The sequence below is a fragment of the Thermothelomyces thermophilus genome, chromosome 1 (assembly GCF_000226095.1).
Source record: "Thermothelomyces thermophilus ATCC 42464 chromosome 1, complete sequence".
In the NCBI taxonomy this organism is placed as follows: domain Eukaryota; kingdom Fungi; phylum Ascomycota; class Sordariomycetes; order Sordariales; family Chaetomiaceae; genus Thermothelomyces; species Thermothelomyces thermophilus.
The window spans coordinates 3,925,595-3,944,974 of record NC_016472.1 but is presented as its reverse complement, the minus strand read 5'-3'; the positions used below and the strand labels follow the sequence as shown (position 1 = coordinate 3,944,974).

General features: G+C 57.8%; 7 protein-coding genes across 7 annotated transcripts; 3 read left to right on the top strand and 4 right to left on the bottom strand.

Annotated features, from left to right (window-relative positions):
* Nucleotides 1-2,165: 2,165 nt before the first annotated feature.
* Nucleotides 2,166-3,135, bottom strand: MYCTH_2296147 (uncharacterized protein). Its single transcript, XM_003659257.1, has one exon. It carries the CDS (start codon nucleotides 2,777-2,779, stop codon nucleotides 2,420-2,422), a length of 360 nt encoding a protein of 119 aa, XP_003659305.1. The 5' UTR covers nucleotides 2,780-3,135; the 3' UTR covers nucleotides 2,166-2,419.
* A 966-nt stretch (nucleotides 3,136-4,101) lies between these two features.
* Nucleotides 4,102-6,089, bottom strand: MYCTH_2296145 (uncharacterized protein). Its single transcript, XM_003659256.1, has one exon. The coding sequence runs from the start codon at nucleotides 6,006-6,008 to the stop codon at nucleotides 4,233-4,235; it is 1,776 nt and encodes a 591-aa protein (XP_003659304.1). The 5' UTR covers nucleotides 6,009-6,089; the 3' UTR covers nucleotides 4,102-4,232.
* Nucleotides 6,090-7,905: 1,816 nt separating this feature from the next.
* MYCTH_2296144 (uncharacterized protein) lies at nucleotides 7,906-9,114 on the bottom strand. The gene has a single exon (XM_003659255.1). The coding sequence runs from the start codon at nucleotides 8,980-8,982 to the stop codon at nucleotides 7,933-7,935; it is 1,050 nt and encodes a 349-aa protein (XP_003659303.1). The 5' UTR covers nucleotides 8,983-9,114; the 3' UTR covers nucleotides 7,906-7,932.
* A 495-nt stretch (nucleotides 9,115-9,609) lies between these two features.
* MYCTH_2296142 (uncharacterized protein) lies at nucleotides 9,610-9,950 on the bottom strand. The gene has a single exon (XM_003659254.1). The coding sequence runs from the start codon at nucleotides 9,830-9,832 to the stop codon at nucleotides 9,662-9,664; it is 171 nt and encodes a 56-aa protein (XP_003659302.1). The 5' UTR covers nucleotides 9,833-9,950; the 3' UTR covers nucleotides 9,610-9,661.
* Nucleotides 9,951-12,350: 2,400 nt separating this feature from the next.
* Nucleotides 12,351-13,735, top strand: MYCTH_2313641 (uncharacterized protein). Its single transcript, XM_003659253.1, has one exon. It carries the CDS (start codon nucleotides 12,731-12,733, stop codon nucleotides 13,409-13,411), a length of 681 nt encoding a protein of 226 aa, XP_003659301.1. The 5' UTR covers nucleotides 12,351-12,730; the 3' UTR covers nucleotides 13,412-13,735.
* A 244-nt stretch (nucleotides 13,736-13,979) lies between these two features.
* On the top strand, nucleotides 13,980-16,162 carry MYCTH_2296139 (uncharacterized protein). The gene is made up of 2 exons (XM_003659252.1): nucleotides 13,980-14,669; nucleotides 14,730-16,162. The coding sequence occupies exons 1-2, from the start codon at nucleotides 14,226-14,228 to the stop codon at nucleotides 15,936-15,938; spliced, it is 1,653 nt and encodes a 550-aa protein (XP_003659300.1). The 5' UTR covers nucleotides 13,980-14,225; the 3' UTR covers nucleotides 15,939-16,162.
* A 515-nt stretch (nucleotides 16,163-16,677) lies between these two features.
* On the top strand, nucleotides 16,678-19,108 carry MYCTH_2296135 (uncharacterized protein). Its single transcript, XM_003659251.1, has 5 exons — nucleotides 16,678-17,049; nucleotides 17,126-17,193; nucleotides 17,283-17,864; nucleotides 17,935-18,796; nucleotides 18,890-19,108. The coding sequence occupies exons 1-5, from the start codon at nucleotides 16,779-16,781 to the stop codon at nucleotides 18,994-18,996; spliced, it is 1,890 nt and encodes a 629-aa protein (XP_003659299.1). The 5' UTR covers nucleotides 16,678-16,778; the 3' UTR covers nucleotides 18,997-19,108.
* The last annotated feature ends 272 nt before the right edge of the window (nucleotides 19,109-19,380 follow it).

Below are 19,380 nucleotides of genomic sequence, written 5' to 3'. Positions count from 1 at the left end.
GCTCAATTCAGGCAAGCCCAAACCCATTTGTTTTCCCGGGGACGTGCCCAACGGGAAACACGTGGACCCTGCCATTGCTTTCACCGCAGACCGACCAGTGGAGTTTACCCATCTTCCCGCACAACACCCCTCGTCCCGCGCTTCTCTCTCCCCGTGTTGCCCGCGTCGTTTCTCCATGCTCATCCCCTCATGATTAGGTATTGCACGTCACAGCAGGTGCATGCATCCTTCACAGCGACGTCAATTGACCTCTTCTTGGCTTCTAGTTGCAGAAGACTTCGTACCTCTCTGCTCGAGGCATATCCCACCCTGCGGCGCCCTGCATTCTCAAATGGGCGAGGCCAACACCAAACGCGCAGATCGCGGTATTTTTACGGTACCTTACCATACCGAGGGCTCCCGCGCGTGTCTCACAACTCCCCCACGCTTGCCTTCAGCCCCCCCTTGCTCCCAGCCTGGACCCTAACCCACATCGCGGAGGTCATGTGATGGGTGGCTTGCTCCAGCGTCGGTTCTCCGGGCAGATTACGATGTTACGTAACGCGAACACACCTTTACCAGCACCAATCGGCGGCGGCTGGCATGAGCCGATTCCGAGCTTGACCGGAAGCCCGGGTGCTGCCGCCCAGCCTCACCGCGATTCTGCCACCCGACTAGCGTCGACCGGCTCCACAAGCCGTCTTCCACCCGCCGCCAAGGTTCGGGGCTTGTTTCGGTGTGTGTGGGTTGAGCTTTCGGCGCCCCAGGTCGACGCGCAAGGGGGTGGTGGTTCGTCATGAAGCAGCTCCGAGCGTGTCAACCGGCAAGAGGGTGGGACGCATAGCCTCGCTCGCTCAGCAGCGACCTGCGAGGTTCCTGCAGAAAAAGGATGGCTCTCCCTCAAGCGTTACCGAGGCTCACCTCGGCCACCTAGGCATTGAAAAAGCCTGAGCAGAGGGAGGACGTGTGATTGCGAGCGCCGTAACACATCTTTGCGTTACACTGCTGGACTGCTCATGTCACGTCGAGGTGAGTTTGATATGCGAGCCCCTTTCCCCAAGCTGAGCTCGCCACCTCCCCGGGAGCCCGGCAGAGCCGAACTTGTGCAGTTTCTGGCCCCGATAGCTCCCCGACACGTAGCTTTGTAACCGATTCCAAAACAGACTCCCCGCATCGCCGCATACCTTACACAGTTCGCGCGCTTTCCCTTTTTCTCCTCCCCCACATCAACCCCTTTTCCCCCTTCCACGACGAAGTCCAAATCGAGGAACGGGAAGCAATAGACGGAATCCGGGGCGCCATAACCCTCCCCCCCTCCTTTGTCCTGCTTCGGTGATGAATATCACCCCCTCCTCCTAGCCTCGGGCAGGAATGGCCGCCAGTCAAAGACAATATGAGTTCGCAAGGACGGCTCGGGAGGGACTCGCAGCCTCAACTGCACTTTCCCCACGCTCCTTGCCTCCGCTCAATGGCTCGTTGATGCCTCTCTATGCATTGCTACCTGTGCCACCAAACTCCTCTCTCAGCGGCCCAATCAGCCTGGCGTGGCATCTGGAGCCTGGTTATTGCTTCTTTTTTTCCTCCCCGCCCCTCGATCGGCCTCGCGGGAGCTAGACACACGACCCATTTCGGGGCGGGCCGCGGGGGTGAAGAGACGGGGATGAAAGAGAGAGAGAGCTACGGCGAAAGCATGGCCAGCCCCGTTCCATTGTGTCTCCCCAGCTTGCTCGCTCGCCCCGCCTCCTCCCCCCCTTCCCCCCCTTTTCCCGCGGTGCACACGCAGCTACTACTATACGGCCTTGTCTCAACCGAGAGGCCCAATGGCGCGATGCAGCACGCTAAACAGCGAGAACCCAAAACAGCACTTTTACGATGGACATGCGAGTGACGCCAGCCAGCGCTCAACCCGAAAAAAAAACATGCTGCGGGACCTGGGGCCGAAGGTGGAGAGACCGCAGAAAGCAGCTCTGCCCATATGGCCCGCGAAGGGCCCAACGGCAGCCGTCAACTACGCCGTAAAAGCGCTCTTCGAGTTGCCGAGGGAAAAAAAAAAAATGGTGTCCACATCCCGCCATTTCGTTTCCGCCTCGGGCGTAACTTAGGAGGTTACATCATGCGCGCGCGCAGTTTCCCGCGACTGCAAGTCGAGGCCTCCGAGCTTGATGTCGTGTCCGCCGAGCCGAACAGGTCGCACGACTCAAACTCCATCTTTACCCAACCATGGAGCATCTGCTTGTGCTTCTGCGGGCTGAGTGTGTTGCAGGAAAGTCACAGCAGAGACAGTGCAGCCGACCGACCAGACGGCGCGTCGCAGCCCATCGATGACGTTTCATGTTCTTCATCTTAGCGAACTGGGCATGCACGAACACGAGTTGTGTGTGTGTATTGTACGTATCTCCCCCGACAGATTGCACTTTTTTATATCTATACGGCGTCTCGGTCATCCGTCTTCTCTCTTACCTAGTTCCAACCCCCAGCCCCGTTCCCCCAGGCGAAAACGGCAGGTTATGTTGCTCATCTTGCGAGTCGTTTCGCTTCCCTGGCCGTTGCCTAGAAACATGTCTTCCCGTGACTCGAGATATGCCTTCTCGTCGGCAGAAATAGCAAGTAGCGCCGCCTCGGGAGATCCCTTGAGGATCTTGACGTCCCAGACGGCCGTCTGGACCATGATTCCGAAGAGGAAACTGACCGCGAGTGCTACTTGAATGGCCAGAAATGTCAACCAAGCCCACTGCACGTGGACGTAACTCTCGGTCGTGAGGACGGTCCCGGTCGCCGAGGCCGGACTCATGGCGCGCATCCTGGATCGGGCCTCGCGAGTTAGTATTGGCGCCCCCGTATCAAACGTTCTCAGCTGCCGTTCGACGCGCTCTGGTAGTAGACGCAGCGCTCGGCGATTCGGCCATTTTACGAACGAAAAAGAACTGCCTTCTTTTCCCGAGACAGGGCCTACAAGAACCCGTAGAGAGAGGGAATACAGAAACGCCAGGCGACAGACACTGGAGCGGGTCAATAAACAAAAACAAAGGACGACGGTAAGCCTAAAGAAAAGTTCACTTGCGCGTTAGTTAGGCTGGTGGCCACGTTGGCAGTCAAATTGCCAACCACAGCCCGCATCTCGGTGTCATCGAACGACGGATTACGCTGCGAAAACATGGCGAGTCCCAACGCCTCGCTCGTCGCCGTCTGACCGCCAATCGCCTGGCCATATCGGTCCGAGTACGCGCCGGAAAACACCGAAAGAAGGTAGCTATTGAGCAGTGCTACGTCCTCTCTCTTTACCGAGTACACGATGCCCCCTCCCTCCGCGGCCGCGGGAGAGGAGGAAGAGGCGCGGAGGATAATCCGCCGGGAAGAAGGCGCCTGGGAGGGGGAAGAGGAAGAGTCTCGAACGTCGAGAAGCGTGTTACCGCCGCTAGCAACCTCGCCTTCCGCGGTCAGGTTCGACGTGTGGACGACCCGACTCGTCGACACACCTCCCGAGGTTGACACCTCGTACGTGTTGACGCAGAAATGCAGCAGCACCTCGGCAGCGCGGAACACGGCCTCTTCGTTATCATCCTCTTCTTGTTGCGAGACGGAGGATGCAGTCGTTTGGTTGGTGTAAATGAGGAAGAAATCTGCGATAGCGCTCGCCACCCGGCCGTCTTGGTCTGAGAAAGCAAGACTAGTTCGTGAGGGCAGGAAGCTTCCTTGGTCGGGTGTTCCTCCGAGGTCGCTATCGGCGGACGACTGCGGCCAGGAGATGTTCAGGTTGCAGCTGGCGGAGCCGCCAACCAGAAACAGGCCGTTTGGGAGACGGGCCTCGCGTACGAGTTCGCTATTGGCGTCTCCTAGTGACACTCCCAGGTCCTTTGAGCTGGTCCGGCCGGAGATGGTAAGCCAGTCGGATACGTCGGCCACGGCAGCGCAGACGGCAAGCGAGCTGAAGTTCTGCCAACGGCACTCGCCCGAGCTGCAGACGGGTTGCAGGTGGGGCACCTCGACATTGGGCGCTTGATAAATGGCTGACTGGATCGCTTGCTTCTCTCGAACGTCAAGACGCTCTGGTAGGTGGACGCTGGTTCAGTCTCGTTGTTTCGAGTTCGCGGGAGGGGTGGGGGTTAGATTGTTGGGGACAATCCGCTTACCATACGGCGTTGGGTGGAAGTATGATTCGCTCCTGGCGATTGTGGCCGTACCGTTCCCTGCTTCCAATGTCCGAGTGGGATAGGTTATGGCGCCTTGGATGAACGGGGAGAGGAGAAAGCCGGTCAGCAGTGCGGTGGCCGCAGACGTGCCGAGCGCCCTGTCGACCAACATTTGATCAGCACATCGAACCAAACAGAACGGAACGCGAGACCGGGAGAAAGAAACAGCCAAACAGGATGGGAGAAGAAGCGAAATCGTCCACACCTTCCCTTTCTCCTCCAAAGCAGTAGCGTGCTCCCAAATACCGGCCAGCGCCTCGCGTTCTCGAACGTGACAAAATCCTCCAGCGGCTTCTCCCCCCTTGCAAAGGAGTTCCACTTGAGCTGGCCGAGCCCCTCCGTCAGGGGTACTGCCAGCGCAACCTGGCATATTGCGGCCAGGAACGCCACCAGCGTGTTCAGCGAAACGGCCAGAGGCCAGTCAGACAGGCTCCGCCCGTTGTACGTCTTGAGCACGGCAACAACCACGGCCAAGCACACGACGCTGAGCAGGCAGCACAGCATCTCAACCAGCCAGCCATTGCAGAACCGCAGGAAGGCGGTACACCCTCTCCCGCCGCCCCTTTCCCCTCCATACTCTGTGCCACTTCCGTTACGCCACTGCCGCAGTCGCTGCTGGTAGTGTCCTCCACCTCCATCCCCGTTCGGGGGCCCGAGCCCGTGCTGTTTCCGCCGCCGCTTGCGCTGTCGATCCCATGAACGCCTTGCCTCTGGTCTGTTCAGCTCCGGCGGGACTGGGGGAAAGGTGTCGGCGTGTGGAACGCCAACCTCAACCTGGGTTTCGTCTTTGGGTTCTTCGTCGAATCCGTTTGCTGCTGCTGCTGCTCCTGCTGCCGGCGGGGTAAGGTAGGTGACGTCTTCGTAGTGCATGAACGGGCCGGAGCCCGGGTTGGGTCGTCCGGTAGTGGTGGGATGGGCTTGGGCCGCTGATTGGGAGTTGGCAAGGGTTGTTTCTTGATGCGAATTAGGGGTCTGTTGGTGCCGCGTCTGCTGCTGTTGCAAGGGCGTGTGTGCCGGCACGCCTGGGATTATCCCATTCCCAGCGGTGGTGGTGTGAACCGGTGCTGGGGCTGGAAAAGGCAGCGGGGCGGCCACGAGGACGGAGTTGGCGAAGGTAGCAACAGCCTGGGTCGGTGCCGGCCCGTAGGTTGTCGGCGTCGGCTGCGCCACACCTGTTTTACCGGCTCCTGCTGTCGTTGCCGTTTGTGCTTGTGGTACCTGTGTCGGTGCCCCGTGCCACAATCCCGCTTGCCCGGCCTCCCAGCCGCCCCCGTCCCAACCCCTGCTGCCACTCCCATGCAGCTGCGGCTCCGGGCTTCTGCAGTGCTGCTGCGGCGGAGATGGCGACGAGGTTCCTAGCGGTCCCCTTCGTCCTCCGTCGCCGCACGCCTCATCATCCTGGCGGACTTCTTCGTGGATCGAACTTGCCGGTGACACTGTGAATACCCCTCCGCTGCTGATGGTTCCCATGCGCTGTGGTGTTCGGGTCTGGGTGCTGCTGACGCTGGGCGCTGGGTGAAGGGGGTAGGCGAGCTCAGAAGGGGAGACCTGGGAGGGGTTCACGACCGCCGATGTGGGAGCGCCGACAGGTCGCCTTGCGGGGATTGTGCTCAGCTGGGGCGCATACGGAAGGCGATTGCTGTAGCCATTTCGGTAGCTACTACTGTTGTTGTTATTGCCGCCGCCGCCGCCGCTGCTGCTGCTGCTGCTGTTGTTGTTGTTGTTGTTGGTGTTGGTGTTGGTGTTGGTGTTGTTGCTGGAGTAGGAGGAGTAGTGGTAGTAGTAGTGGTCTTGCTGGTCACCAGGACCGTGACCGGGCCCCGGTCCAGGGCCGGACATGGCGAACGGCGGGTATCGAGACGAGGATTATACACATGCCCGCTGCTCCAACCGTACCTGACCAGCAAGACGACAGAAAACCGACACGGGCATTGCAAGGCTCGTGGTGCAGGGGGTACAGGTCAAATACTAGAACGCGATGTCGGACTCCCCACCCTTTCGCCTACGAGGTCATAGCAAGAGCAAACAAAGCGATGCGAAAACCAACCCGCGATCTGCGAGCGCAAGGGCGCGATTCTGGGGCGGGTGGTGGATCAAAGAAACAAGTGAAAAGTCGAAGCCTCAAGTCAAGAAACCGGGAAAGCAGCAGTGGAAGCCCAGGCAAAAGACCACCTCACCCGGCCCGATCGCCATGGACCCCGTCCGGCTCTTCCCTGGGCCGTTACCTAGAAGTCGCTCGTGCCAATTGAACCCAACCGCAGCAGACTCCGACGGAAGGAAAAGTCGACTTGTAGCCTCCTGCCGTTTTGGGCAACGAGGGGTGCAGCCGTCACTTTGGGAAATTCTGCCGGTCGGTTACACAGTGCTCCGCACCTTACACGGTACCTTACACAGCAGCACCCACTACTTACTAAGTGCAGTGAGTTAATACTCTCTTGGCTACCGAGCTTTCTCGCCCCCGTCAGGCGACATTCCTCGCGCACTCTCTACCCCTACCACGGATACCTTACTGGGCTTGTTCTGGGCTGGATGGGTATTGGAATTCAGTTGGATTCAATACCCATCCCCCACACAGCTCTCGACGCTAAATCGCCGGCCCACACGGCGATCTTCAGAGCACATGGCTTTTCGTTGGCGGCGGCCATGCAGAAGCTGGAAGAAAAATCGGAATCGGTCAAATGGCGGCGCAGCAAATGCTGTTGCCTGCCGACTGGGTGCGGAAAGAGTCGCATCCACGGGCCGGGTTGAAACATGACGTGCGGGGGGTGGGCCGGATCGATCTAAGAACCGAGCAAAAAAAAAAAAAAAAAAAAGGTAGATTGAGCAGACGGTTGATTGTTATCGGTCCCATTGGGCGCTGTGCAACACGGGTCCGATATTGTTGCGCAACGCACCGCTACCACAGGGCACCCTCCTTCTCTTACTTCTCTTACTCATCAATCTGGTGGCGTTTCATCAGCTTTGTGTGTGTGTGTGTGTGTGTGTGTATGTTTGTGTTGGTGCTGACCTGCGCCTACCCCTCCCTCCCCGCTGCTCCGTCGTATGTACATACATGTTGGGCGGGGTCGGGGGACGAACCATCTCCGGATAGAGTGCACGATTCTTGAACGGCTGCATGTCAGCTTCGGGCCTAAACCTCGCCGGCAGTGCGCGACCTCAACCCATTGAATGAGATCACTGGCGGAGCGGCTCGACTCATCTGTACTTATCGCAATAATGCCTTTGAGATATATATATATGAGGAGGGGTTACCTATTCTTGGATCTTATGGCCCTTCACAGTCACGCGGAATGGTTGCCATGTGTCAGAAGAGCGAAACACCACTCTGCTCCGCTTCAGGGGCCCTGGGGGAGATCGCTGGTTTCTGTGGTGAGCGGTTTTATGCCTGTCCTTAATTTGGTCATGCCCTGTGTGTTAGGGCCTTCGGAGAGTTGCAAACCCGCCGCGGTATCGATTCGAGATTCGACGGAGCGGTTTCATCATTAGGCGACTTGAATACCGTCGGAGGTGGTTGTGCAGACGGTCGCTCTAGTAAAACTCTGAATACGGAGAGACCCTTTATACGTTTCTTTTTCTTTTTCTTTGACCTGGACTCCATGCTCAACAAGCCTGCCCCCCCCCCCAAAAAAAAAAAAAAAAAAAAAAAAAAAAAAGAATCAACTGAAGGCTCCCCAGAAGACTCCCCAAACTCCGAGGCCGACCGTAAATAAGACAATTACAAAAAGCTGTTTGTATAAATACATTAACAAAAGAAGACTCGCCCTCAATGATCATGAGCATGTTCGTGCTCGTGCTCGTGCCCGTGCCCCTCCGCCGAGTGGCTGCTCTCGGGTCGCGATGCGCTAGGTGAGCAGCATCCCTGCCCGATACAATTATCAACGCAATCCAACAAACACACATCTCCCGAAACATTCCCACACTTTGACGACACCTGCGCCGCGGCCGCACTCCCGGTCGCGGCGCCTGATGCCGAAGCCGACGCCGACGCCGACGCCAACGCCGACGCGCCATCCATGCGCATCGCAGCGTCGTCGTTTGCACCACCCGGCGCGTTGTGGGCATGAGCTGGGTCGAGGCAGAACTCGGGCTGGATGGTGGCGCTGTGGATGCCGTAAGCGTGCAGACACTTGCGCGCCATCTTGGACAGTTCCATATACTTCTCGCCCCCGGCCTCCGAGATGGGGAACGCCACCTGGATGTGCATCGAGGCGACGATCTTGGTGTCCGACAGCTGCCAGATGTGCACGTGGTGGCAGCTGATGACCCCTGGGAGCGCCTGGATGTCCTCGCGCACATCGTTGAGGTCGATGTGCTCCGGGGTTGCCTGCAAGAGGATCTTGGAGGCCGCAATCGTGAGCGGGATGCAGGACCGGAGGATGATGAGCGTAATGAAGAGGGAAACAATAGGGTCGGCGTAGTAGCGGCCCGGCCAATCCGTCAGCCAAATCACGAGCGCCGTGATGATGACCCCCACGTTGCCGAGCGCGTCGCCCAGGACGTGCAGGACCATTGCGTTCATGCCCAAGTCGCCGTGGCCGTGGCCATGGCTCTTGCCCGATTCCCTCGGCTTGTTGTGGTTGTGTGAATGATGGATGCCGGATCCCCTCCGGGCGCGCTTCGACGGTGATTTCGAACCGCGGCTGGACTGTGACGTACCCCTACCCTTAAGAAGCGGCGTTTCCTCGCCCGGATCCGTCTCGTCCACCACGGCGATCTCGTCTCCGGTGTTTTCATCACTGCTGGTCCCGTCGTCGGCTTGGGGGCGGCTGGCGGCGATGATCTCCTGCCGAAAACTAGCTGGGTGTATGCTCATGTCGCCAATGCCGGCAAGACAGCCGTGGCGGCTATGATTCCCTTGTGATCTCCGCTCTCTCCGGCCAGGAGAGCTCCCTTCAATCTCCACGTCACCACATTCGCATCTGCTGCGCTTTGGTGAACCCTCCGATATTGATGATATTGATGCCCTGTACCTCGCAACCGCAACCTCGGGAAAGAAGTCTGGTTCGCCCCCGTCGTCTGCCGCATCGTGGTCTGCTAGCTGTCCAGCACGTCCTTCCTCGGCGGCACGGGCAGCGCCATGCTCCTCACTGCCCACCTCTCCCCCATGTCCGTGTTCGCTCGGCCCGTGCGAATGTCCATGGCCCCCAAGAATAACGAAGCCGGCCAGATTCGACGCGAGGCCCAGACAGCCGACAATCAAGATGAGTTGCGGGTTCCCAATCTCCGGCGGGTCAAAGAATCGGGTGATGGCTTCGAGGACGATCGACACGCAGAGGGCGATAAGGAAGACGGCGTTGAAGAAGGCACCCAGAATTTCGGCGCGGAGCCACTGGGGATCGCTAGAGTCAGCGGATTCTGGCTCTGCGTCATCCAGTCCACGGCTTCTTGACACTCACCCCGTAAGAGAATTTGTCTGTGGTGGCCTTCCTCGCCACCGAGACCGCCCACAAACCGACAAGTAAAGATATGATATCGTTGAGCTGCCGGGGCCGTCAGTACGCAGGCCGCCTGGTCTGACTCGTAGAACTAGTCCTCACCATGTGGAAGGCATCTGCCATCAGCGCCAGAGACTGCACGGCAAAGCCAACGCCTAGCTCGAGCAGAAAAAAGAGGGTGTCAAGCGCGAGCATCACCCTGATGCGCGTCGACTTGGACCAACCCATGTTGGGCGGACGAGACGAGCTCCTCGGTAGGTCCTACTGCAGGAAAAACAAAACTCGTAGAGGACGACAGGCGACGCAGCAAAAACCTCCTGGTGCCAACGCGCCGGTGTGAGCGAGGGGTTGGTATCGATTGCGGCGCAGTTTTCGGCCCTGAATATGTGCGATATGATCAAGACGGAAATCACCCCTCTCCCTTCTTGGCATATAAACGCAGCACAGGGCGCAGGTATGTATGTATGTATGTACAGTACTCCGAAGTCGAGGTTAGGTTCGGGGGGGAAAACGCGGATGACGTGCCGCTGAAGCCACAAAAAGCTTGGAAGGAACCCCGGCGTCTCAAAACAGCAACAGGATCGAAACGCCCGCGCCCGCGAAGAACAAAGAGCGTCAGCTCAGTTGACAGCTCGGCCTTTGAAAAGGAGATTCAAACGCGCCGTGAAAGAATAGGAGGAAAGACAACCCAAGCAAAGAAGATTAAAAGTCGCAACAAGCGAATAGATTCACGCCTTCGAAGGCTCCGCAAATCGGTGGTTATGGGGTCGGTTGCGCAACCGAGATACGGCAGACCCCGGGTGTGGTGACATCAGCTGGGAGCGCCTGGCCCTTGTGAGTGGCTAGACGGTGGAAAACCGGCCCCGCATCGTTCCACGCGATTATCGTCCTTACCGACTTCGATTGTACAAACATACGACCATTTTTTGCTGCTACGGAAGGCATGGCCAGAACGCAACTTGCAACTTTGGCACCTATCAGAAGGTAGACGTCCGTTCTGTATCCTCGGTGGTTATTATCGCGGCATATGCAAAGTGCAGTTCTGTACAAGCCAGAGTAACTTAAAGCCCTGTATGTACTTTGCACCTGTACTCCATAGCGCAAGCCCGGACCCCGAAATGAGGGAGGGTTGGAGGGCGCTATCCAGTCGGCACATGCTGTGGTTCTTCAGAGGGAAGAACTGTCGGTTTGCGTTGTGATTGTGAAACATTTAATGCCATATACTTCTGTTCTGGTCCCTTTGCGTTTCGTGCTCCAACTTAGCCGGACGATCATGGTGCAACTTACATTCACTCTGGAAGCTCTCCAGTTTCGTGCCTCCACTTTGCAACATACTTTGGTCGTACACATATTGCTTCGAGGTGCATGAAGTGTATGTACATACATACATGCGTACCAAATATGGGCAACAGGACGGCGCCAAAGTGGAATAAGTGCCGATCTCTAAATGAACTACTGTTGCTGCGTTGGTATCTAGGTGAAGGGACTCTCGGCAGTGTCAGGAGACAACGTGCACTACCTGCTGGGAGCAGAAGTCGCAAAGCGACAGCGTTTTGCTTTAGAATATCTACTAGTAAGGTTATCGGTCTCATACCTTCTTTTCCATCACCTTTTTCTTTCGACAAGCAACTGCTTCTGTTCGCGCAACGCCCAGTCCATTCAACTTGGAGGGGAGGGGGGAGGGGGAGGGTGGTAAGACTTTGTCAAGGTGCCAAACAAACAAGTAACTCAACGATTTGCTTCTAAAGCCGGAGCTGGCTTGCTGTTAATATGCAATTCAGCAAAGGTAGCAGCAGAAATCCCTATGGCGTGTTAAGTAGAAGATGTCGGGACCGTCTTCTTGATGAAGGCAACTGCAGGCTCCATCGCAACGTACGGAAATCTGACAACCACGGATGACTCTGAGGTCATTTAAAGACCGCCTAAGTCTTGAGAAACCTATTTGGAGACATAAAAAGGCTCCGATCGCAGACGGTTCCTACCTTCGGTCGGGGAAACACAGGCCGGGTATTACCCATCCGGAGACTATTCGGGCAACTTGCCCTGCTGTCCCGCGCGGCTTCCTTTTGTAGCACAGCCGTTTAGAATGACCAAACGGTGCGCGGTGTTCCCACTCCTGCGCACTCGTAATCCCTGCCTGTTGTGTGCACCACTCCGTACCATACACAGTTCGCAGTAGGAGCCGGGGTGCCATGCAGAGATGGATTTCTCAATCAGGCCCGTGACCATGACACTCACAACCTACCTTACCTTAGGTTGGTAGGCTGTGTACGTAAGGTACGTACTTAAGGTCCGCAGGTATGTATGTATGTATATTGAAACATTGAGCAATTGCAATTGCATACCAGCCCTTTGGCTATCTACTACACCTCTTCTCGATACGAGTACTAACTGGTAGTTTGGAACCAGCTTCCATTGCGGCAAATGTGGCCTCGGGACATGGAGCTAAGGTTTCCCGATTGCTGGAAAGAGGTGGACTGTTTCCATGCATATTCGACCGCTATCCCCTGTACGGAGGCGCATTTGGAAGCCCAGTTCCATTCACTCGTGTAACAGGGCGGCGCTTTGCTCACCTCCGCAGTTCACCGGAATCCCATCATTTAACAAGTCATTTAGATTTGTCAGCCAGCGGCGCACACCAGAGCACCCTCGAGCCAGCTAGCGGGGATATCATAATCAACTTGGCCGCATTGGATCGTCCAGCAGTCGACGACAACGGTCCGAGGACTCGAGTCGCGTGTTTCGTGGTTTGTCACATCGCTTCTGATGATTTCTAAGCTGTTGTACCTCCGTAGGAATGTCTGTAATCATCCAGGAGGTTCCGTATCATCGAGTTGGGACCACACCACGCTGTTTGGATTGCAAATCACGAACGTGGAGAACAAGCCCCAGGGACCAGGCGCTCCATGGCATGGCGAAAGCTCGTAGGCAAACATTAGCTCCACAAACCAGTAGAAGTAGCAGCATATAAGGACGAGTTGATCGCCGTGTCTCGCCCCGTGTCCCTGCCCTCATTCAGCAAGCTCAACTCACTTCGATCGACGAGCCCAAACCGGCCAACGGAAACAGCAACCGCATTCTTAGGGTTAACCCAGTTCACACCGCAACGCGACCTAGCTCGTCATCATGGGATCCCAAAGCGACCTCAAGCCCATCAAGGCGTACGGCAAGGGCAGCCCGAACACCGACAAAGTGGTCATTATCCTCGAAGAGCTGGGCCTTCCCCACGAGATCGAGACCGTTCCCTACAGCGACGTAAAGAAGCCCGAGTACCTCGCCATCAACCCCAACGGCCGCCTGCCATCCATCCGGGACCCTAACACCGGCCTCACGCTGTGGGAATCAGGTGCCATCCTCCAGTACCTGGTAGACAAGTACGACACCGACCACAAGCTCAGCTTCCCGGCCGGCTCCAACGAGGACTACCTGGCCAAGCAGTGGCTCTTCTTCCAGACCACCGGCCAGGGTCCCTACTATGGCCAGGCTGTATGGTTTACCACGTACCACCAGGAGAAGCTGCCGAGCGCGATCGACCGGTACATCAACGAGATCAAGCGGGTTACGGGCGTGATCGAGGGGCACCTGGCCAGGCAGAAGGAGGAGCATGGGGCCAAGGAAGGGTTTGATGGCCCGTGGCTGGTCGGGAACAAGCTGTCGTACGTCGACTTTTCCTTTGCGCCCTGGCAGGCGATCGCCAAGAGACTGTTTGGAGAAACTGGCCAGTACAACGAGGACGACTACCCGTTTGTGAAGGAGTGGCTGGGGAAGCTGCTCGCACGGGAGTCGGTGAGGAAGGCTTTGGAGTAGAGGCGAGTCGGCAAGAGCTGAGGATTGGATCGGGTTTGGAGGACCGTTTGTGTGATGGATTGTTCTGGACGAGATAGTTAATAGATGTTGGTCAATTCACGTGCCTTGCGAGGTCCCAAGGTGAGCGACGCGTCAAACGCTCAGTTGTGTTCGCGCGGCCCAAGTCCCGTCTGCGAGTGCGAGCTTCCTGGATCAGCAGTTGTCGAAGCCATGACATTTCCCTAGTTCTCTTCTATTCACCGCGGCTCCGGAAATTGCCATCCAGACGGAGTACTGTTGAGTCGAGAGAAACATCTGACCCGCGGTGCAGGTAGCTGAGAAAACTTGCAGTCAAATTGGCTCTAATCGGCGAAGAAAGCCTAAGAGTCTTCGGCGAAGTACGCGGGGCAAGAAGTAACACTCCTATGTAGTAGGTGTGCACTGGCTCCAGAACTGGAGATACACTCCACTCTCAGGCACTCGGAGTGAAGTGGGCCCCTTGCTGCGGCATCCCACAACAACCCCGGTCCCTCACAGCGAAACGGATCGCATCATGAACAAGCGCTTATCGCAATCGGCAATCGGGTGGCCGACTTGCTGCTCACCGGATGACACAGTTGACCACCCCTGCCTCCCACCCTTGCATCTCACACAACGGAGATTCAGCTCCAAGCCGTCTTGGCTTTCGTGAACTTTAAAAAGAAATAGACCGTTCATTCAAGACAGAATCATTAGCCTTTACCTTTCACATCATCACTGCCTGACCGACAGGCGGCCTCACATCCTCCATTGCAACTGCCGCGTTTGGCGCCGCCGAGACGAAGTTACTGCCAACATGAGCTCCGAAGTTCCAAACCCGGATCTAGAGTCTTTCCGGGAGCAATGGAAAGCCGAGGTGAGGGCGAAGCACGGCGCTCCGGGCGTTTCCCAACAACAACAACAACAGCAGCAGCAGCAGCAGCAGCAGCAGCAGCAGCAGCAACAATCGAGGGCGGCTGGACCGTCCCACACTCATGCGAGGCCCGTCGCACAGCACCCGCGGAAGCCGCCACAGTCCGCGCAGAAAGCTGCCGCTCAAGAGGACGACGAGGAGTATGTTCAACCGCGGCCCTTTGATGAGTCTGCGGCAAGCGCATCAGCATCTTCACAAACGACACATTCCGTGGGCTCGGAAGCCCGGGAACCCGTCTCAGCACTGGAGCACTATGAGAAGGCGGTTGAGAAGGAGGCCGCGGGTAACCTCGGGGAAAGCCTGAGACTGTATAGGATAGCCTTCAGGGTGCGTCGCCACATACCGTTGGACCTTTTGGAAGGAGGCCGCTGAGCTGACCGTTTCTAGCTGGACGACCGGGTGGACCAGAAGTACAGAAACAAGCACTTCCCGAAGCCGCCACCAAAACATGTGCAGGCTGCTTCAGAAGCGGCCGTCTCGACGGCGGTCAGCACGGCGCGCAAGGTTGACCAGCCGCAGTCAATGAAGGACCTCATCGCTAGCTTCTCCGCCATGTCTATCTCGCCCGCCCCACCCGAGGTCGAGGGCATGCCACCACCCCCGTGCCCGCTGGCTACTCTCCCGGAGGAACTTTTGGTTCATATCCTCCAGGACGTGGCCATCCTCGACGTCGGGGACTTTGTGCGGCTTGCCCAAGTGTGCAAGCGCCTCGCCTACCTGGTCGCCACCGAGGACCGCATCTGGCGACGCATCTGCCTGGGCAGCGAGTTTGGTTTTGGCGGCATGCACTATTACTGGCAACAAAGAGTCAACTGGAAGCCCTTGACGGAAGCCGACATCGAAAGCGAAGCCGCCGAAACCGAGTCGGCCGAGGACGCGGACGGTTCGGGGGCTGATTCCGAGTCGGTACAGCTGTCGACGAGCGCGCCACACCTCGCTCTCGCCGAACGCGCCCGGCGGCACGCCCGGGAGAGCGCGGCTAACACGCTCGCCCTGTACCGGTCGCTCTACGGGTGTTCGTGGCAGCGCATGTTCCGACAGCGGCCGCGCATCCGCTTCAATGGCTGCTACATCAGCACCGTCAACTACATGCGCTCCGGGCAGGCTAGCGCCAACCAAGTCACCTGGGGCTCACCCGTGCACATCGTCACCTACTACCGCTACCTGCGCTTCTTCCGCGACGGCGCCGTCATCAGCCTGCTCACCACCGCCGAGCCCGCCGACGTTGTGCACCACATGACCCGCGAGGCCCTCGTCCTGCATGCCGGCGGCGCCAACCCGCACCTGCCCAGCTTCGTGATGCGCCACGCGCTGAGGGGGAGGTGGAGGCTGTCGCGCGAGGCCGACGACCCGGACGCGCCGCTGGCCGACGCCGAGCGCGGCGTGACGGTCGAGACCGAGGGCGTGAGCAAGTACATCTACCGGCTCGACCTGGCGCTCGGCACGGCGGGCAAGGGCGCCAGGAACAATAAGCTGGGCTGGAAGGGGTTCTATAGCTATAACCCGCTGACCGGGGACTGGGGCGAGTTCACCATGAAGAACCACAAGCCCTTCTATTTCAGTCGCGTGAGGAGCTACGGCGTGAAGGGGGCTTAGTGTAGTCCAGAGAGGCGCTGCCGAGGGTTGGATATTTTAGGATTGGGGGCTGGTGGGGTGGAATTTGCACATACGAGCAAGGTTCGTGATAATGAGATGTATGGATTTGCTGTTTGTACATAACTATTCCGTAGACTTGCCGAAAAAAAAGGAGGAGTCATTACGCAGTACGAAGTGCGCTACTTTAGTTCCCGCGGTACGGAGTACGGATCCGTTCCAAATAGTGTACGGATTACGTACTCTACACTGCACTGGAAAATAGGGGTTCAGGGGCACGAGGTCTTGGCGGGGAAAGCTTGTGTCAGCTGCAACCAACCGGTCAGCTGCGCCTCGAGCCGCTCGAATCTAGACCCTCAACGCGAACTACGCAGTACACCTGCCGACTTGGAGCTTGAGGACTGTCCCGCGATTCACTGGCACCAACAACTCCCGGGCAAGGCTCGTGATCAGACTACGGAGGTACGATGGGCTAATTAAAACGCGATTTGTTCCCGCTTCTCGGTTCCCCTCGAGTTCGAGTTTCAAATTCATAACTTTCGTCCTCAATTCGAACAAGACAACTGACAGCAAGTACACTCAGGAACACGACTTACGAGCCGCGACAACAACGCCGGGCGTGCCTCGAATGCGGTTCTGAGATTTCAGAAAAAAATCCGGGAGCCTACGATAAGGATTGCTCAGAAGAGAGGTTGGGTGCGCTGAGGTTACGGAATTGCAAACCTCGTAGAGATTGTCGCTGCCGCTCTTTCATCCTCGCGACGAACCTGCATCGGCCCAACATGGTCTAAGCTGGCCCAAGCCGAAACAGCAGTCAAGCAACGCCCATTTTTTTTCCCAACAATGGCCTCCTCCCACGGTGGCAGCCGAGGCCGCTCCTGCCCGCTGTCCTTTTTGTCGAGCATCTACGACCTCGAGACCCTCGACACGCGCTTCACCACACCCTCGTCGGTGCCGTACAGGGCCGCAAACGACAAGCGGGAGGGCGACAGGGCCGTCGCCGACAAGCGGGTCGAGCCGCCGAAATGGAGGACCCCCGAGTTCTACTTCTACTACCTCGTCTTCCTGGTCGTGGTGCCCTACATGTTTTGGGTCGCCTATGATGTTTCGAGGCGTAAGGTGTTCCCCTTGCTCTGTCATCATTGGTGGGAAAGAGTGGTTGGAAGGGAGGAAGGTCTGACGCTCGGCAGCATCTGATCCGAGATACTACAAATTTCAGAAACGACTTAGGGACGGGTGGATTCCGGGCCGCAAGATCGTAAGTTTCTAAACCCTTGCCTCCCCCCCCTCTTTTGCTGCCGGCATCGAGACCAGAGCAATCTTTGCTGAAACGTGGCGCGGTGGTAGGACGTATCGGACGCCCAGTATTACACCTTCCGGACAAACCTGCCGTATATGGCACTCTTGCTGGTGTTCCATCCGCTGCTGCGCAGGGTCTGGAACGCCGTGCACCCCGTCCCGCCGGAGCTGAGAGCCGCGAGAGCGAACGTCCCCGAGGCGGCCGAGGCGAGGCTGCGCCAGCGCACCTCGTATGACGCCGCCTTTGCGCTTTTCTTCCTCGTGGCGCTGCATGGCTTCTCGGCAGCCAAGATCCTGGCGATCTTGGCCATCAACTACCGGCTTGCAACGTCGGTGCCCAAGAGGTACATCCCTGCCGCGACGTGGGTGTTCAACATCTGCGTCTTGTTCGCCAATGAGCTGTGCTCGGGCTACAAGTACCGCGAAATTGCGCGGCTCCTGACCGGCTCGCCGGCCGAGAATTTGGTGACGGGCACCTCGGGCTTGGTAGCGCTGGGCGAGTGGATGGATAGGCACGGCGGCCTGATCAACCGCTGGGAGATTCTCTTCAACATCACCGTCCTGCGCCTGATCAGTTTTAACCTGGACTACTACTGGAGTCTCGACAGGAGGGCTTCCAGTCCCATCGAGGTACGCCTCCTGCTTTGCGCTTCTCCTGGTCTTCCCCCCTCTGAAATCACCTCATATTAACGCCGGCAAGAAGAAACAATTGGACCCTGCCAACCTCTCCGAGCGCGACCGCATCGCCACCCCGGCCGCGCCGCACGACTACTGCTTCCGCAACTACCTCGCCTACGCCATCTACGGCCCGCTCTACCTCACCGGCCCCATCATCACCTTCAACGACTACATCTCGCAGCAGCGGTACCGGCCGGCCACGCTCTCCACCCCGCGCACGCTCAAGTACGGCATCCGCTTTGCGCTGGTCCTCCTCGCCATGGAGCTGATCTTGCACTACGACTACGTCGGCGCCATCTCCAAGTCCCGCCCCGATTGGTCCTCGTACACGCCCGCGCAGATCTCGCTGCTCGCCTTCTTCAACCTGCACATCATCTGGCTGAAGCTGCTCCTCCCCTGGCGCTTCTTCCGCCTCTGGAGCCTCGTCGACGGCGTCGACCCGCCCGAGAACATGGTGCGCTGCGTCAGCAACAACTACTCGACCCTGTCCTTCTGGCGGGGCTGGCACCGCAGCTACTACCGCTGGCTGCTGCGCTACATCTACATACCCCTGGGCGGGTCCAGCTTCCGGACCGGCCTGGACGCGGCCCGGACCGTGCTCACGTACCTGGTCGTCTTCACCTTCGTGGCGCTGTGGCACGATATCAAGCTGAACCTGCTGATCTGGGGCTGGCTGGTCGTCGTCTTCTTCCTGCCCGAGATCGCCGCCGGCGTGCTGTTCCCGCCCAAGAAGTGGGAGAGCCGGCCGACCGCGTACCGGATGCTGTGCTGCGTCGGAGCGGTCGGTAATGTGCTCATGATGATGGCGGCCAACCTGGTCGGGTTTGCCGTCGGACTGGACGGCTTGGAGAGTATTGTCAAGGGGATCTTTAGAGACTATTCTGGTAAGCCGTTTTCTTTTTCCTTGTTGTCTCGTGGTTTCTCCATTAGGGCCTCGATTTCGACGACCATGGTTCACTGACGCTGCTGTCCCGCAGGCCTCGCGTTTTTGATCACGGCATGTGCGGCATTGTTTGTAGGGATCCAGGTCATGTTTGAGATACGACAGTCCGAGTATAGACGGGGGATTAATCTCAAGTGCTGAGTGGCCTGTACTTTTGCGGATGTCAGATAGCAATAATCATATGTCAGATCATGTGTGGACAGTATACATCCCAGTGATCTCTGGTCTCTGGCAAAGAATATTACGCATGAAGTTCCCTCCGAGATCCCATTTATGGCGGCGGAGGCGCGGCACTAAATGCAGGCAGCTTTTGGTGACACAAGATCATTGTAGAGGTAGCCGTACGTTACAAAGGCGACGGGTTGATGCATGTCACCTCGAAATCACCATGTGAACAGGTCAAACAGGAACATCGTAGACACAGTACATTATTCAAGGGTATATCCTCCCATAGCCCAAGGCCCAATGCTTACCAACGTAAGGTAAAACAACCACCCTTTTGCAGACACCAAACTTGCGGTTACT

Bases quoted from the DNA above. Each gene is read 5' to 3' on its own strand.
- MYCTH_2296144 (XM_003659255.1), bottom strand. From the start codon at position 8,982: ATGAGCATACACCCAGCTAGTTTTCGGCAGGAGATCATCGCCGCCAGC.
- MYCTH_2313641 (XM_003659253.1), top strand. From the start codon at position 12,731: ATGGGATCCCAAAGCGACCTCAAGCCCATCAAGGCGTACGGCAAGGGC.
- MYCTH_2296142 (XM_003659254.1), bottom strand. From the start codon at position 9,832: ATGGGTTGGTCCAAGTCGACGCGCATCAGGGTGATGCTCGCGCTTGAC.
- MYCTH_2296139 (XM_003659252.1), top strand. From the start codon at position 14,226: ATGAGCTCCGAAGTTCCAAACCCGGATCTAGAGTCTTTCCGGGAGCAA. The intron at 14,670-14,729 runs GTGCGTCGCCAC...GACCGTTTCTAG, and splicing joins TGTATAGGATAGCCTTCAGG to CTGGACGACCGGGTGGACCA.
- MYCTH_2296135 (XM_003659251.1), top strand. From the start codon at position 16,779: ATGGCCTCCTCCCACGGTGGCAGCCGAGGCCGCTCCTGCCCGCTGTCC. The intron at 17,050-17,125 runs GTAAGGTGTTCC...GACGCTCGGCAG, and splicing joins CGCCTATGATGTTTCGAGGC to CATCTGATCCGAGATACTAC. The intron at 18,797-18,889 runs GTAAGCCGTTTT...GCTGTCCCGCAG, and splicing joins GATCTTTAGAGACTATTCTG to GCCTCGCGTTTTTGATCACG.
- MYCTH_2296147 (XM_003659257.1), bottom strand. From the start codon at position 2,779: ATGCGCGCCATGAGTCCGGCCTCGGCGACCGGGACCGTCCTCACGACC.
- MYCTH_2296145 (XM_003659256.1), bottom strand. From the start codon at position 6,008: ATGTCCGGCCCTGGACCGGGGCCCGGTCACGGTCCTGGTGACCAGCAA.